This window comes from Mustela erminea, chromosome 2, assembly GCF_009829155.1.
Source record: "Mustela erminea isolate mMusErm1 chromosome 2, mMusErm1.Pri, whole genome shotgun sequence".
In the NCBI taxonomy this organism is placed as follows: domain Eukaryota; kingdom Metazoa; phylum Chordata; class Mammalia; order Carnivora; family Mustelidae; genus Mustela; species Mustela erminea.
The window spans coordinates 14901600-14920301 of record NC_045615.1 but is presented as its reverse complement, the minus strand read 5'-3'; the positions used below and the strand labels follow the sequence as shown (position 1 = coordinate 14920301).

The following is an 18702-nucleotide window of genomic DNA, read 5'->3' as shown; positions in this document are numbered from 1 at the left end:
AACATGACAGAGAAAATTTTAAAAACAAACAAAAAAAATTTGGGTTTTTTTTTTTTTTTTTGCCAAAACTGAAGTTCTTGTTTTTTTAGACTGGCGGCAGGGGGGCGGGGGAGTGTCAGCAAACATGTTTTGTAAAAAGCCACAGATATTTTAAGCTCTGTAGACCAGTCTGTCACATCATTCAACTTAGCTGTGTAATGCCCCAGAGAGTATGTATATGCATGAGTGTGGCTCTCTGCCAATCAAACTTTACCTGTAACAACTGTGGCAGGCCAGATTTGGCCCCTTGAACAGGGGCTTGGACACAGCTGGAACCTCTGTTCTGGATGGTAAGGACCCACTAAGTACTCAGCCCATGAGCGAAAACTGTCCTTCATTAAGACACATCATCACAAATTTAAGGAACAAGAAAATTCTTAAAGTTTCCACAAAGGAATAAGTGGGATACATACCAAAGATATAGACTCAGAACAGTACTGGACTTTTCAGTGGCATTTCCAGAAGCTAAAGAAAACTGTTATCACGTCTAGATTTCTACCCACCGGAAGGTAAGGGTAGAACTAAGGCATTTTAGACAGGCAGGGGCTCAGAAAATTGACCTTCTGTGCATTCTTTCTCAGATGTCCCCAGCAAAATGAAGGCATGAAGAAAGACCCAGGAAATAGAGCTTCCAACAGAATAAAGAGCTGAAGATATCTTCAGGATAATGGTGAAGGAAATCCAAAACTGGGAGCCATACAGCAAGTCCAAGAGCAGCTGGGATCAGACTGGGAAAAGACAGAAGGCTCTGGGAGAAGATTTCCAAGAAGATAAAATTGTTACAACACCCAGCGAGTTTGAACATACTAAGGAGAGACCTATACAAATGGCAGAGAGGTTGAAGATATATCAGTAAGAAGTATGTAGGAAAAAAAAAAAAAAAAAAAAAAAGAAGTATGTAGGAAACTAAGCAAATAAGCAAACAAGAGCCCCATTAACTCAAGGGAAAACAAAAAGTCGTGCAAGGAAGAAAAAATAACCCTAACAATGTTATGTGGCCGGTGAGTTTAGCTAACCTAGCATACAGATCACATTGTTCCAATACTCTTCACCTTTGTTTCTCCAGCAACAAAATACTAATAATTCTTCCCTTTACCTTCTGCATAAACAGACACAAGATTTTATTTCACTTATCTAACCTATGTACACCGGATTGCTTTAGGTTTTATAATATTTATTCAATAAATATTTAGCCCTGACTACGGCCATAGCATTGAAGTCCTGTAAGAGATATTAACAGGAACAACAGAAAGGCCTCTGCTCATAAGGAGCTTAAATCCAGAAAATTTCTACAGTGGTACAAGGCAATAAAGAGATGTCAAAAGCCATGAGTCATCCCTGCCTGCAGACTTGCCTTTCCTCACCAAAGGGTTTAAATGGTACATTAAAAATGCAAATCTACACACACACACACATCCAACCCTCCTCTCCTTCACTTTAATGGCTTTCCATTAAATTCAGGATAAAATCAAAGGCTCTTAGCATGACTTTATAAGGCCCTTCTTTATCTGGGTCCTGCCTCAGCCTTTGTTCTATAAACTGGGCTATCAACAGCTCTCTCGGTGCCAGGCTCCCTCAAGCCTGTAACCCACCACACTGTCGTCTTCTGATTTTGCGTGGACAACACTTACTCCTTTAAAATCTAGACCATTTGTCACTTTTTCTCAGGTGTTGTGACAGCGGTCAAGGCCAGGTGCACATCTCACATGGTCTTTGGGAACATGGCCTGTGTATCAGAGACAGGGAAGTGGCAGAGAAGGCCTCTCTGGACGGCTCCCAGTGAGGGCTGCTGCCACCACTTCTCTTCTCCTTCTACATTCCTACTGACTCTCTGCCAACCCCTCAGAGGAAGGAGAGGTTTCTCTCCCAGGCAAAGGATGGAAAAAAACAGGATTTACAGACTTGTCTGCCTATAAATTCCAGTGTTACCTCTTCACCTCTGAGCCTCAGTTTACTCATTTGTGAAATAGGGAGAGCAGCACCTTTCTTTCAGAGTCGTTCTGTGAGGGTTAAATGACATAATGTATGGGAGTCTCTGACACAGAACAGATGCTGAACACAGACGGACTCTAATTGCCCCCTACCCCCAGATGCAGCCACTACAGCTCAGGAGTATATGCAGTTCCCACAATACCATGGTAAATAAACTTCAGCCTGGGGTGAATTAGTTCAATGAGCAGCAATGACTCTGAACTTGAGTAGCCCAAGCACTGCTCTACATGGTCTTAAGGAAAAATCTAAGCTACTCTCCTGCTTTAGCTCCTCCTTTAAATTCCTCAGGATCAGGGAGCACCAGGGCTTGGGCCCCCTAGAGCTGACCTTCATTAAAAATAAAGACTTATTCTGGGTTGGGTAGGAGCAGAAAGGTTTCTTAACTTTATGCCAGAGCAGGAAGGCTATTACGGGAGTGGCCTGAGAGGGTGGGGCCTGAACCTAGACTGCACATGTCTGCAGCCTAACGGCATCTTTCCACCTATGAATTTGGCTGCTGAACTGAGTCACCTCCATTAGAGGGTGGGCAAAAAGTCATACACAAGGCTAGATTAGACCCTTCCTTCCTCCCTTCTTTCCTTCTTCCTACTTTCCTCCTTCCCTTTCTTAAGTTCTTTATTTAAATTCAATTTAGTTAACATATATTGTATGGTTAGTTTCAGGGGTAGAAATTAGTGATTAATCGGTTGCATATAACACCCAGTTTCATTTTATCAGGTGCCCTCCTTAATGTCCAACACCCGATTACCCCTTCCCCCCACCCACCTCCCCTCTAGCAACCCTCAGTTTATTTCTTAGAGTTCAGAATCTCTTATGGTTTGCTTCTTTCCTTAGTTTCATCTTATTTTATTTTTCCTTCCCTTCCCCTATGTTCAATCGTTTTGTTTCTTAAATTCCATATATGAGTGAAATCATAAAGTATTTGTCATTCTCTGACTTATTTCACTTAGCATAATACTCTCTGGTTCCATCCATATTGTTGAAAAGGGCAAGATTTTATTCTTTTTGATAGCCGAGTATTATTCCATTCTATATATTACATCCTCTTTCTTTACTATGGATCTCCTTTTCCCATCCCTTGACAATCAGCACTGCCATTCTGCAAACATCTGGGCTTTACTTTCTTCCCTTTGTTGTCCCTTCCCAGCATACTCTCCCCCCTTCCCACCTAGGACAAGGTCCTACAAAAACTAAGCAGATTAAAATCTGGAGTAGTCTTTCTCCAAATGAGGCATTTGGCTACTGTTTCCACTCTCTGTTAGAGATTAAACAGTCATATATTCAACCTTCAGATTAAGCCAGCAAATGCTCTGAGCCCTCAGTAAGGGAAAAAGGGAATACTTAAGATATGAAACATTTACTATTTCTGTCTTTAACAGTTCAGAACCTACTTCTAGAGAAATTACTGGAGTGTTTCAGGTAGGGAAATGATTTCCTTAAGTCAAACAAAGGAAAATTCAGATATATTTCAACTTGGATCTTTTCTCATCTTCTCTTCAGAGTAGATGGCATAGAAATAATAAATTTATGTTCCAAAGAAACTAAAGAAATCATCTGTTTCTAGAGAAACCTTCATGATGATTTTTATCAACCAGTTTACTACAGCATTGTTGGAGACAACAGCCTTGTTACATACAACAACAAAAACAACATATGTCTTTATTCTATCATATCATATTACTCACATAGTAGTGTCTTTTTGCATTTTCATATCCTCAGCACTGAGCGGTACCCAACACAAAAGACAAAACACCTGTTCATTTGTTGCCCCAGGAAAGGTATGAACCAGTGAGCCGATTACTAACAAGTTCTGTCTGCAGTGTACCAGCAAATTTGGCAAGAGGTTGGACCCTATGACACTTTGTGAAAAATCCAGAGGTTTCCTTTTTCATATATGTTTGGTGACAAAATTTTCACAATTTGGTGAATTTCCTATCAGTTAGAGAAAAGACTTAAACTAGGAATTACTCAAGGGACGCCTGGGTGGCTCAGTTGGTTAAGCAGCTGCCTTCGGCTCAGGTCATGATCCCAGTGTCCTCGGATCGAGTCCCATATCGGGCTCCTTGCTCGGCAGGGAACCTGCTTCTCCCTCTGCCTCTGCCTGCCTGCCATTCTGTCTGCCTGAGCTCGCTCTCTCTCTCTGATAAATAAATAAAATCTTTAAAAAAAGAAACACCCCCAAAAAACCCCACTAGGAATTAGTCAAATATGCTGCTGACTTTTTCAAAAGACCAAAGCTTCAATATTTTTTTATATAATGTTAATTTCCAATTCTTTTCTCTCCTTCCTGGTGTGCACTGGCTGATTTTAACTAATTCAGCCACCTCTCCATCATCATCCCATGTTGCCATGTTTTTGCCCATACCCTTCCCTTATTTTAGAATCTTCTCTTCCCTCTTTGAAACCCTACTTAACCTGCCAAGTCCAGGCTAAGTCTTGCCACTTAGTACAAAATCTTTGCTTGATAAGCTCCTTGGGTACAGGGACTATGCCTTGAACTTTTTTGGGCACTTTCCTGCAAACTTACCATGATGCCAGGCACTTGGCAGTTAATCAACAAATAAGTCATCTGAATTCCATATTTACACACACAAATTCTTTTGGTTAACAGCCTTTTCTTACTCCTTTGAGATATTTAGTCACTTTTTCACTATTTCCTTCTATCCCCTAACATTCTAACCCAGCCTTCCCTAAAATTCTGCTTATGCTTTCTTGAGGCCATAATTACAGAGTGGCATTTTTAGAACCATTTGAAGCCATTAAGATTATTGGCTGATTCAGGATAAGATGGATAAGGAAACCCAGTGGGAACTAGTTCTAATTTTTATGGCTTTCTAACTTATCAAAGTCAAGTTCCCAAAGTCTAAATGTTTATTAAGTACTTTCTAAAAGACTTCATTGTTTTGTTTTTTCTTATCATACTGAATGCTTAATAAACTTTCCCCAGTGCTCCAACATCATGCCAGAGCTCTGCTGTCTCTTCTTCCATCTTACCAGCATCCAACAAGTGGCAAAGACCAGGTGTTTGTGTTAAAGATGAAGACTTTAAAGTCCACAAGGACCACTTAAAAGCTTGTAGATAAAACACCGGTTGTGCGTTTTCTAAGTGTGTGATGAATGAAGGACTCTGCAAAATGAATATAAGAGCAGCACACAAAGAATATAAGAAGCAGAAGTCTTTTTCCTCTCATTACAGCAAAGTGTGCTTAAAATACATGTGGATGGGATGGAGTGGAAATATGTTAGCAGAGTGGTGATTTTTACAGAGTTTACTGAAGTGGAGCCTGATAATCAAGCATTTCTCAATACTAATCTGAAACTATATAAAGCCTGATTTTTGTTTTAGATCAATTTATCTCTAAAAGGGACAAAGGCAATTGCTCAGGCTACAAAAGCACTATAGAAACAATTCTCCAGAATACCTAAACTACCTCTGCTTTGATTCTATTCTTATCAAAAAAAAACAAAAAACAAACAAACAAAAAAACCCTCCTCTTATCTTAATCTCTTAAGTGAACCTGCTGACCAGACCAGAGTGTCCTAACCTTTTTAGTTCTGGAGCCAGGCAGATGTCTCAGCATAAAGTAATTAAATGGGATTTTTGTTTGTCAGTCAATATCCTGGGAGTTTAGTTAGTCCGAATCAGCCCCTCAGAGGCTAATCAACCTTGAGTGAAATGAAATGATTAAGTTTCTGGAACTGCAAAGCTCAAAGACAAGTGCTGATGACTTCACTGAAGTACTTGCCATTCAATGAACGCTGGCTGAAGGAGCCTCTCTCCCTTGAACATCTTTAAAAAACTATAACCGAAGTGAACCCAGAGATACTTGAATTCAGTTTCCTTGTTTTACAAAAAAAGAAAATGAGTCCCAGTGTCTGGATGACAGGGCTAACAGGAGGCAAGAGTGGGATTGGAAAAACGGTTTCCTTCTTATACTACCTTGCTTTCATCAGGAAAGGTGGCGTCTCAAGATAAATTAGCCTGTGGAAGGCAAAGGTGTGCTGATTACTCAAAGGGTGTTACGTCAGCCAAGTCTATCATTAAAGGGAAAAAGGATGCTGATGTTTACAGAGCACCTACTATGTGCCCGGCACTGTTTTAAGGACTCTCATGCTGATTTGGTCCTCCCAGCAGCCCTGCAAAGTTGCTAATATTATTCTTATTTTATAAAATTTTTATAAATGAGGGAACAGAGCCTAGAAAAAATAAACTGCTACCACTACTAAGAAGCAGATATGAAATTTAAACACTGGTCTATTTGATCTCTAAACCCATAGCTTTAACTTTTTCCCTACCATATAGTTAGACCTGATAAATTCCTCTATAAATGCCCATGGAGCATCAGAGCAGAGGAACTTCAACTGTTTTCTTTCATGTCTTCGGTAAGGTATGAATCCACATTTTAAGTAACAGTGACTACTGAAAATGGCTATAACATTTTAGCAAGGAATATATAGGTGCACAATTCCTTAATGCTCGCAAGATGGTTATGACAATATCCTGTAATGATTTCTTCTTAATTATAACTAGATTTCTAGCTGGTTTAGTTTCTTAAGTGGAATATTCCACTTTAAATTTTCCTATTGCAAACCCTAAACTTCTAGTGTGGGTATGAGAAAGTCAGAGACTCAAAAATTACATTGCAAGGGAGTCTCTATTTCCTACCCTTCAAAATCTCTTTTTCAAGAAGAGTAAACTGCAGCATCAAAATAAGGAAGAAAGATGGCTAACTTCTAAATAAATCTCAGGAGGAGTGTCAACCAAGGCAGGGAGTCCCATAGCTGCCAAAAAGCAAGAGTAATAGCTTCTTTTGGTAGACATACTAATACTAAATCAAAAGCTAACTCAAACTAATTTCAAATGATTTAAGAGAGTTTGTCAGATCCCTTTGACCAATGAGTCTGAAAGATTTTAATTTATTAGTTTCTTTAGTTCACAGTTTTATTAAATAACTTAAGCTACTAAAATACATCAATTCCAGGCACTTAACCAAGAGACAGCCTGTGTAAAGTTTAAGTCAAAAACCGGGGGCTTGAGTCTCCAATCCAACTCAGAGGTGTTTTGCTTGGATCATACAGGATTTTATTTTAACGTGTGAGCCAACATCTTAAAAAGATGAAAAAAACCCTCACATTTAAAACATCCAGATTTTGAGTTTAACTTAAGAAAAGAAAAAAAGGGGGGGGTTTTTTGGCAGCAATGGGCTCACGTTTCCATCTGGCCATAATCTGCTGAAGCTGTGTGTCAGCTGCCCCTTTAGACAGGTGCGGCCACCTTACTCCTGTATCTACCTTCCCCATCCCTGGAGACAGCGGAGTCTATGATCCCTACCTGAGGCCTCTCTTGACAAGGTGAGTACAGGAATTAAAAAGGGGGGGGGAGAGGGAATGAAAAAAAAGACACAGCTCATATCACTTGTGAAAAATGTCTACTGTAATGGACAGCAAAAAACCAGTGTTTCTCAATTTAGTTTTGCCACAGTACTTTGGGACACTGGACAGAAACTGGCACGTGACAGAGAGAAATTATAAAGTGATGTAAATCCTTTGGCATAAATGTTATTCAAATGAAACACTTTTAGTATTCTGGCCCAAGGTTAAATTCTAGGTGAATATTTCAAAAGAACTCTTTTGTCTGATGTTAATTACAAAATAGCTCTTCAAATTCCTCTTACCACTTGTAATATTTATGGTGAGTTTATTCAGGGGAAAAAGAGGACACAGCTTGCTTGGTTTGGTTATCTTAACACTGTAGGACATTCTTTCTAATAATCACTCTTCCCTTTCTCTGTCAGTAACTGTGGCTCATCTCATGCTCAAAAGACAAAGCAAAATACTTGCCCAGAATCAGAAATATGATTATGGTATATGAAATAAGGAAATAAGGTCTTCTCCAATAGTGCAAGTTATTCTCCTTGCTTCTCTACCAAGTTAGTGTTCAACAGTTTCAGACTTTTGTCCACCAGGTGGCGAGATAGCAAGTTCAGGTTTTATCTCAAGGAGCATCCTTTTTTAAAAGGAACCCCACCCTCCTCACCCTCTGCTCCTTCTAGTTCAATTCACCCTTCTCCCTAATAAATGATGGCATTTTAGTAAGCCATTTATCTTGCTGTATTTCACAAAAAATGGAGACAAAGGAAAAATGCCAAGGACTCTGCTCAAGGTCACAGTAGAAAAGGCAAAATAAGGACGTGGGACTTCCTAAGACTTGGCCCAGGGTTCCGGAGCCAGGAAATAGTGACCTTTGAACATCACCTCTGGTGTGCCAAAATTATTTATGGCAGAATATTATAAAGGGTACAAATTTAAAAGGAGGAAGTAAGGGAAGCCAAGGTATACATGTTCCACAGGGAAAGAAAACAAAGTCCTAAAATTTCTAAGGAGGGAAATGTAGACAACTAGTCTGATGTGGCCCAGCGGGTATACAGGAGAGACAAAGAAAGGGGAAGGAGGGACAGCAATGGGCAGGAGGAAAGGCAGTTGAGAATAAGAATGCAAAATGAGAAGGGGAAGGGACCTTGTCATAAGTAGGTGTGTGGTTAGATCAAGGAAGTCATTCACATACACACAGAAGACTCCGACATTTCCTACCATGAAGACATACAGACATGATATCCATAATCAAGTTAATAGAGATACAAAGAAGATCCATCCAACAGAAGAGAAAACGTGCACAGTTACACATACTTCCCCTCACATGAAGGGGCTCACATGCACTTGAGAAGAGACACGTGTGCCTAAGAGGCAGCCAGCATAATAGTTAAAGCCCAAACTCTGGAATTAGATTAGACTTCCTGTCTGGGTTTGAATTCAAATCCTATTGCTCACTAGTTGGCTGACCTTGAGCAAGTTACTTAACCTGTCTGTGGCTGTTTTCTCTTCTGTAAGATGATGTTAAAGAAGTACATGAATTAAGTAAAACACTGAGAATAATGTCTGGCACACAGCAAGTGCTATTTAAGTTAAATAAAACAAGTAACACATACACAAAGGAATGCACAGAGGACACACAGATGCTCAGACTCCGAAACAGTTACAGTATAAAAACAAAGCATATTTTCTTAGCTACACATACATGTTCTTTTTTTTAAAAAACAAGATTTATTAGAGAGTAAGAGAGAGCGAGTGAGAGAGAGCACAGGAGGGCGAGGGAGAAGGAGAAGCAGACTTCCTGCAGGGCCCTGAGATCATGACATGAGCCGAATTCAAGAGTAGGAAGCTTGATTGGTTGAACCACCCAGGTGCCCCTATACATACATATTCTCTTAGAACAACATTCACAAAAACTAAGACATTCCAAAGCTCAGATAACTAGAGAGCTAACAAGTTATTGACCTAGAGGGAAAGAGAAGTCAGTGGCAAGGTGGCTGGAAAACAGTGGACCTAGGTAGGCACATATGGGATACCCATTACCTAAAAAGCCAAAGACAAGTTTTTACTCCAGACCCTGGATGCGAGGCCTGGAAGGCTGGGACTACTGTGGGGCCAGGAGGCAGGGCAGCAGCTGGGAGGCTCAGAGAAACTGCAGTAAGCTAAAGACTGGCTGGTGTCCAATGAAATACGAGACCCTGAAAGTAGAATCAAGTTGCCTCCTTCCCTCTGCCATTGTATTTCTACTTCTGTCACCTCTTAAAATCTGGTTTGGCTTCCTACTCAAATAAAATGAATCTCTCTAGGATTTCCTAACCAAGGGTCTCATCTTCATTTTACAGGATATTTCTGCAGCATCTAATACCACTGACAAGCCCAGGTTTGGGGAAACTTCTTTTCTCCCTTGGCTTCCACTCAGCTCTCCTCCTATCTTCCTAAGGCTGACTTTATAGCCTCTTTTACAGTTCTTACCAATTGATTTCAATTCTGTCTTAGAAATGTCTTTTAAGTCAGACTCTTCATGCTCACTGCTACTGCCTCAGTTCAGGCTTTTATTCCTGCCTGGGTTTCTGACAGTCCGACCCCTGGTCTTCTGCTCCTGTCTCTGTACCCCCATTGATCCCCAACGCTGCTTCCAGAGTTACTTTCCCCCAAACAAATATGTGATCACATCACTCTCTCCTTACAAGCCACAGAGGGACTCCCCACTCTCCATCTTATAAAACTCAAACTTTACATATCAGATTCTTCATTATCTTGTTCCAATGTACCTCTCTAGTTTCAACTCTCACCTCTTCTCTCCGCCTTCCCACTCTAATCTACTTCTCCCTGGTCCCCCAATACACTATATCCCATCATGCTGTGTCTGAACGCACTTCCTCATCTTTTCTATCCTGAAGAGTCCTCTTCTTCCTCCAAGACCCACTTTCATTGTCATCTCCTAAGGGACGTCCTCCTCAGCTTCCATACACAGAAAGTTCTTCATTTTCTGACGGTCTACAGCACCATGAAAAGCACCTCTTACAATATATGCCACCGAAGACTGCAATTTAACTGTTAATGATCTGATTTCCCATCAACCCCTGAGCACCTCAAAGACAGTGCCAATTGTTTTACTAATTTTTAAAAACTCAGACACAGCACAGTACCTTGGACAAGGCATGACTGCCTCCCACTATGTGCTGGTTGAATCAAACACAGCCCTTCCCTAAAACAAGGAAAAGAGAATCTCTAGTTCTAACAGTATAAATGTTAAAGCGGAACATATAAGAAAACAAATGAGACTGTTTTGCAAAACCTAGGGTCTACTGTCCAGAGGAACATACAGGCCTATTGCTCACCGCTGGATATCTTTGTTCTTCCACAAGGAGGCAGACTGAGCCTTGGGTACTCTCTCAATGAAATTCACCAGCTCTTCCATGAGAAGCCTGATAAAGAGAAAAGTGGTGAACGTCACAAAAGGAGAAGAAAAACACTGTACTCTTAACATTGCAGTCAAGACAAATGGGCTGGCCTGCCTTCCCTCCATCCCAATCATCTTTCTTTCTGTTGCATATAAACTTGGACACTCTTCTACATAAACCTGAACCAAACCCCAACCATCTCACTGAACTTCCATGTTAAACATTTCAAACATAAATGATTTAATTCACCTTTAAAACAAGCCTCACATGCATCTTATCTTTGAACACTGAAATACACAAGACCGTGGTTTAGCTCTCTCTCTTAAGTTCTCTGCCTTTATATAACTAAAAATATAAAAGGGGAAAAAGTCAAATGACTTTGAAGTACCTGATTGTGGTGGTAGTAGGGTGGGGCAGGATTTTTTTTAATGACAATATTAATTGGACATTTTAAACTGGAAAAGTACGTTTTCTTGACATGTATTTTGGGGATTTACAAAATTCCATGTGGAAAAATACTCTAAGGATTACTCCTAAAAGCCTAACTCAAGCACCTGCAAAGGGACAGGTTGTGTGTTCAGACCACAAGATGGATTACAATGGAATCATAACTGAGGGAACCGAAGAAATGCCTCACTCGAGAGGATCCATGATACATTGCTCTGAGAACGACATGGCACAGAGACAGTTAGACTCCTGCAAGGCTAGAGAATGATCGAAAAGCAAGAAATAGATTTTTAATCTCTTGAATCCCCTTTCAGAATCCAGTACAGATGATCCATATTAACTTAAATCCTCTCCCAATGAACACAGAGACATGCAAAGCCATCAATTTACTAGCATCTAACAACTTCCATTTCATTTTCACCAGATTTATTTATTCCTAATCCCATCTCCTTCTTTCATCTTGAAGGAGCAGCACTAGTTCCAGCATTCAAAGACCTGGGATCTAGGCGCATTATTATTCTGGCTGTAGCTCTCTGGAATCTGGTGTGTCCTTCCTCATGCTGTAACTTTTTCAGACTAGAATCTCGTGTTTTCAGCCTATCCTTTCCCTGCAACTGATCCATCGTCTCTGTTTTACTTCCTTGTACTGTTTCTTCCTCAGATTCCCTGATGTTTCTCTGTACACACTACATGTTCTTTAATGGGAGCTGACACATAAACCAAGGCATATTTGGTTTCATCTCTGTTTAATTCCACCTTGTTGCACTTTTGTAACACACTGGTACCCAAAGCTAAGAGTCCGTATCAACACCTTGATCCCCCCTTTTGAGTCTTAATATCTTTACTTTTCACCATACTTGTTAGTTTGCGTCAATGCTTTTTTCAGGGGTAGGTAATTTAAAAAAAAAAAAATTTATTAATTTATTTGACAGAGAGAAAGAGAGCACAAGTAGGGGGAGCAGGAAGGGGGTAAGTGGACTCCCTACTGAGCAGGGAGCCCAATGCAGGGCTCAATACCAGGATCCTGAGATCATGACCTGAGCTGAAGGCAGTTGCATAACCAACTAAGCCACCCAGATGTATTGGTGATTTTCTTCACATAACTTTTCTCTCACTGAATGATGCTAGGGCTACTTGAAGCAACCACCTGTGTCATGAAGGTTTGGGAGGGGCAGAGGGACGGATGGCGGAGTGTTCTCAGAGTCAAAGGAAGGCTCCTTTTGCTCCTTAGAGTTCTGAGTTGCACTCTGTCAAAAGCATTCAACTCAACCATCTAATTACTTACCCTGTTTTCTGCAAGCTGTCTCCGTTTATAGTCTGTGCTAAATCATAAAGGAGGGAAATTCTCAAAAAAAGTAATAAAATTTCTTCTTTTTTTAAATGTGTTATGCTGCTTTCTCCTGAAGCTCTTCACCTTGCAACTCTGTGGTGTCTTACTCAACATTACCTTCCCTAATTAGTATCACCTGCACAGAGGAGCTGTCTCCGCCAACACCTTCCTCCCATCTTTGTTTCAAAAACAACAACAACAAAAAGACCAAGATTACTCACTGCATTAACCTCAAGGCGATTCCGGTGAGCACTTGTTTTATTTAGAGAGTCGTCTATTCATACTAATTCTTTGGGTTAGCTACTCAGGAGGAGACAGCAATCACTCGTGGCAGGACACTATTACACGGTCCCCAGGGAAGAAAGGAGTGCTTCAGCCACTTTCTCCTGGGGTAAGAATAATGGCTCTCACCTGCCGATCTGAACGGTGGGCTCTGTGGCGTACACCGTGCCTGTGAAACCAGTGTGCTCAGTGATGTAGGGCAGCGCCATCATGCAGTGGTAGTTAGAGATGAGGATCACATCTACCGTAGACAGATCTATTAGCTCGGTCTGCAAAGGAAGGGGAAGGAATGATACATTTCTGTTCAGGGCACACAGATCAGCAAGAAGTGACTGAAAAATGATGCTGTCAGAATGCAGAGAAGTCATTTTTGTACTACAGAATAATGATGCCTTTCCTGCAACACTTCTGTTCTCTCATTTTAGGGTATTTCCTAATATTGACATTAAGTAGCAGGGCAGGATGGCTAATGAGAACGCAGGAGTGCTCTGGCAGCACTCTGATTTTACTAAAATAGAGCTCTGAGTTTGACATACGAGTGTAAACGTCAACAGGACACTCCAGCAGCTGCTGCCTGGCAAGTGCAACCAGTTACCATGAAGCAGAGAGTGCACAACAGAAGCTGTGAGGGGAATGAGAACATAAGGCACGACCACCATGGATTTACTGGTATCAGAGGGAGAAGCAGGCCAAAACTAGCTCTTCACAAGTCAAAGGCAGGCGGAAACTTTTTTTCCTTTTTTGAGATAACTTTTGACTACTGGTGCTGGACAGAGAACAATAACAACAAAAATTTTGTGGCAGAATCACAAAAGGAAACTATACTCTCATATTCTGCCCTAGCCTTCACCACAAATTTACCTTTTACTCCCTTATTAAGGTCCCATGAAAAGGGAAAATGCCAATCATGGTTAGTAAATTTTATAAAAACTCTTTGCGTAGAAGAGATTGTTTTCCCATATAGTTAAGTCCTTTCTGTCTTTTAAGGCTCAATTCTCTTTTTCCATTAAGCCTTCCTGATTTGCCCAGGTGAGGAAAAAAAACCAACCAAACAAAAAACCCAACATCTCTTCCTCGGAACTGCTAATGCATTTTATGGACGTCCCTCTCACAAGAGTTTCCTTTCTACGCAATAGCTCCTCAAAGTACTGCCCTGTCCCTCCAGCACTAAATGTCTCTAAGGTTAAGGATCCTGTGTGACTCATCTCTGTCCCCTCCCAGCTGTGGGAGCCAGTGCAAAGCAAGGCCTGGTGCCCTGTCATTGGAGCGATGCAGCATTTTAACTGCACCTTCTGTGGGAAAACATGTCACTCTGGCTCACAGACATCATCTTGATCACTGAAGTTCCCTCTGAGAAACTGCATGGTGCACTAAGGACAGCATGGGGTAAGCCACAGAAGTGTTTTAGCTCGGAGAGTGGGTTATTGAGCTAATATGTCTCCCACAGAGAGGTAGTAACAAAGATATCTGTTCCGTCTTTGCAAATAATAGAGACGGTGTGCCATTTGGGCTGTGGGTATTTTCTAGTTCAATGGCTTCACATATGAAATAAGTTAATTTAATAAAGCCACCAAGACAAAATCAGCTCTTGAGGACAGCATGTAGATCAGAGGTCAGAAGCTACTCATTGCTAGGGCAATGGCAATCTGTGTGAATAAAATGCCTAATGACAGTAATAGCCAATTTATACCACCCTTAAGTCCATGGTGCATGGCACTTCCAAGACAGTACCCTCATAACGAAGGGTCATGTAACACACTAGTTCTGTTCCCTACAACCTCTCTAGAACCATTTTTAAACAAATAAGAAAATCAAGATATAATCACAGGATGACAGATCCAGAAGAAAACAAGGGAACAATAGCTGACGCAACAAGAAAGCTCAAAAGCATCTCCACTTTCCTTCTTCTGTAGAGAAACTGGGTGAGTTTGAAATTTCTTTATAATATGTAAGAATCAGCCCACAGAGTCTAGAATCATGAGAAATCTGGTGAGGACAGCTGGACGGGGGAAAAAAAATTTATATCTATATCTATATATATCTATATCTATCAAGAGTGCCTATACAAACATTTTTCCTCTGAGAAATAAATTTAACATCCAATCCATGTTTATATACCCACATTTATATATTTGCTTATATTCTTTCACTTGATGAAATCCAATGAGGATTATTTTAATTTTCAACTTGTATACAGATACACTTGGGTTCTACAGACCATGAACTGGGTCAAACACTCATAATTTACTGGCTGCTTACTATACTGCCCTAAACCTCATACTCAGTCTACAGTGTGGACTTTGGGAGATACAAAAAATATTTCAGGTAGTTGCACTAGATATTCATTGAAGCTGGAAGTAGGTCTGCCTGGCTCACCTACAAGGCTGTGAAGACTGGACTGGAGTAAGTACCTCTTTCCTGATCCTGTGACTCTATTTTTTCTCCCAGTCATAAATACCCTACCTCTACCTTAAAATAGTGACTATTATTAATTTGATACCAACTACAAGACAATACAAGTTGAAATACATTACACAACAGCTCTAGAAGCCTAAATATATTGATAATCCTTTAGCACAATGAAAGATGAACTGTGAAATGGTCATTGTTTAATTCCAATTTCTGATTTTTTAGTGCTCTATGGAGCAGGTCAGAAAGTCTTTAGAGAACAATTCATAAATTCTACGCTGTTGTCCATAAACTGAAGGTTGCACCAGTCAGTGCCTTATGTAGAAAACTGAAAATAAATGTAGCACTTGGGATTAGGAATCTTTGAACAGATGGGGACCTGCCCCACTAATTCCTAAATGACAAATGAAGGGGACAAAAGATTTGAATAGCAGTTAGAAGAGCTCAGGATTCTTGGTAACGGCTTTATCTTCACCCTTATTCTTATGACTTTATCTCAAACTTGTTCCCTTAACTGCCACCTTCAATTACTTTATCTTTCTTCTCTTTCATTCCACTATCCCAAAAGGGCACATAAACATACTTTGAAGAAAAAAAGTTTATCTACAGAGAGTGTTGAAATGGAAAGAGAGGCAGGAAGAGAGTACAAAAATAGGGGAAAAAGTATTCCAAATTTTCTTTTGGCATTGAACTGTGAAAGCATCTCCTACAAGCACTGTAATCCACTGGGTGCATGGGAAAAACAGGATGGTAGCTTCTCTCATGGATTTCCTCAGGAACCTGGCCTCCCTATACATTATCTGTCTGTTGAGAATGCCATCTACGCCGCTCTAGAGATGAGGATTGTTAGCTGGGCTTAAATACCTTTAACATGAATGGTGACTGATCTTCATTTTCTCTAAAATGATAAAACTGGCCCCAGACTCTTATAACAAGTCTCACTGTGATAATAATATGTAAGCAATAGGTATCCATGGCTCAATTCAGAATCTGTGAATTTCAAGCAATATTTGATATGATATTTCAAGTCAGCAAGAATTTTTACAGTTTATTGTATTGGCTGAATAACAGCAATTCCCAATTACCTATTGTAAGTAAGACTACAAAAAGTACGGCTTATCTAAGGCACAGGCATATAATTATAAAGCTGAAAGACTTGAGTTATTTCAGTACCTTGCTCAAAACTATGCCCTGGTACAAAGTGTCAGTGGGGTTGTAGAAGGAGCAAGGAATGCAAAAAGGAGAGTTAAATTTCTTACAGATAATATAAAAAGCTCCTAAATGATTATATTTTAGTTGTATAATACTGTGCCAGAATAAGAGATTCATTTCAATTTGAAAACAGAAAGCTACTAAGCCCCTTAGAATTAATTCTTGATTTCGTTTTGAGAGAGATGTTTTGTTTCAACAATAAGAATCACTTTCATCTTACCTCTGGCAGGCAGAATTCAGGCACGGAATCCACAAATACATGACCTGAGCATTCTTTTAGCTCCTAAAAGGTACAAAAAGGAAAAAATTCTAGGAAGAGATATCCAACAGACACAGCACCAAAGAAACTTCATTCCCAAATCAAACTTTCCATGAAGAATCACAGACTTCCAAAGAGTTGGAGGGCAGCCAGAAGGTTACTCAGGTCAACTGTTTTCCTGTTTAGGCTCAGGGAGGCTAAGTGCCTTAAAACGCTGGTTGGTGGCTAACTCAGAATTTGAATGTACATTCTCTAAATGTACATGCCTTTTTAAGGCATGTGTGGACATATGCTGCTTTCTAACTCAGAAAGCACTGCATCATGAGTTTCCAGCACAGTTTTGCAGTTCATACTAGCAATACCAGAATAATCTGGGAACTCGGATGGAAATAAACATTCCTGGGTCCCATCTAAGACCCAAGAGAACAGAAATCTGGGGATGAGGCACTTCTAAGTGATGTTGTTATGTAATCACCTTCGGAGTCTTGGCCCCAGACAAATGACTTACAGCCTTTTCCTCCTCCTACTAAGGTTTGAGGGGCAAGGGGCAAACAAGGAGGGAAATTAAGAGTAGAGGGTAGGGATTAAACAACCATGATCGCTATCACCTCTGTGAATATAATCTTTGTCCTTGCAGAGCATATAATTTATTTGGGATTGTAAACCAAATGTATTCATTCAAAAGAAAAAAGTATACTTATATAGAAAGAGATATACTACAATTCCCACTCTGCTCATGACCTACGATATTTAATATGCCTTAGTTTGGATTCCCTCACTAACAGATCTCAAGAAAAGGGTGAGTATGAGCTAACAGGGAAGTGCTGAGAAAAAAGCTGGAGGACAGGCAAGTGATAAGGGGAAAGGAAGAGGGGTGACAATGGTATGTTATTGAGCTACATACCACTGCGTACAGCTGGGACTTATTCCCACTGGGGACTCGAAGAAATGGTATAAAACATACACCTTGGAGTCACCATTCTCAGGGGCAAGTGATAAGGGATATTTACATGGCAGCTCCTGCATTTCATGTGACTTCAGGGAGAAAATCTCTCTGGCAGACTCATACAGGTATTGGCATCTGAAATTATGACAGAGCAATGTAGAGAAGAGGCATGAGAGGGCCGCCAACAGGGGCTGCTACAGTGCTTCCTGAAGGCCACTAAAGTTGTTGTCTTCCCTCACTCATACTTTACACTGAAATCTGTGGAGGATTTTTTTGGATCATTAAGGTTAAAGTTTTCTAAGACGTTATAAGGAAACCAGTAAAAGTCAGTGTTTGGTTGATAGTTTGCTCTTTCCAGAAAAAGAAAAATACTGTTAGAATTTTGTTCCATCATGTTTTCATTACTCAATGAACATGTATGTCTATATATTCTATGTATGTCTTTATATTTTAGAGTCTGCATGGTTCCACTCTCAATCTTTATCTGAAATTAGGGTATTAACTATATGTGATTTTCCTTTTGCATTTTACGAGTCTTCTATCAGAACCCTGAAGACTTCATCTCCTTGTCTTTCACTATAATAAACAGATTCCTCTTCTTATAGGACTACCATTTAAACAGTGAAAGACTGAGCCAAAAACGGACTGAAAACAGTTCTTAATTACAATGTACCTGCTAGCAAAAAACAAAAGAGCAATTATGTTTAATGGGAAAAGACTCCCAACTCCCTCAGGATGAGGCTAAATATGATTAAAGACAAATCATGGAAATTTCAAAGTCCTGCCTGGTCTTAAATTGCCCATGTAATCTTCTTCCCCGTAATGCTACACATCAGGGCATGTCCACCTCACGTGACAAGCCTCCTCTGAGGCTCTCATCCTTCCTGGTCTGGAGAAGCATATTTGCCATTCCACGCACTTACGGTGTCTCTGTATTTTATTCACCACTCCCTTCTAATGAAATGCTCCCACATACACATGCAAGTCATTTTCGCTCACAATGCACCGGTAA

The 18702-nt window shown here is 40.3% G+C and overlaps 1 protein-coding gene across 3 annotated transcripts in view; it reads right to left on the bottom strand.

Annotated features, from left to right (window-relative positions):
• INTS9 (integrator complex subunit 9) overlaps positions 1–18702 on the bottom strand; it is a 105358-nt gene that overhangs the window by 41733 nt on the left and 44923 nt on the right. For all 3 annotated transcript variants that reach the window (XM_032332298.1, XM_032332299.1, XM_032332297.1), the window contains exons 4-6: positions 16706–16768; positions 12994–13133; positions 10743–10829 (exon numbers count right to left, since the gene is read on the bottom strand). In XM_032332298.1, the coding sequence (XP_032188189.1) occupies positions 10743–10829; positions 12994–13133; positions 16706–16768 (290 nt within the window). The remainder of the gene's footprint in view (positions 1–10742; positions 10830–12993; positions 13134–16705; positions 16769–18702) is intronic.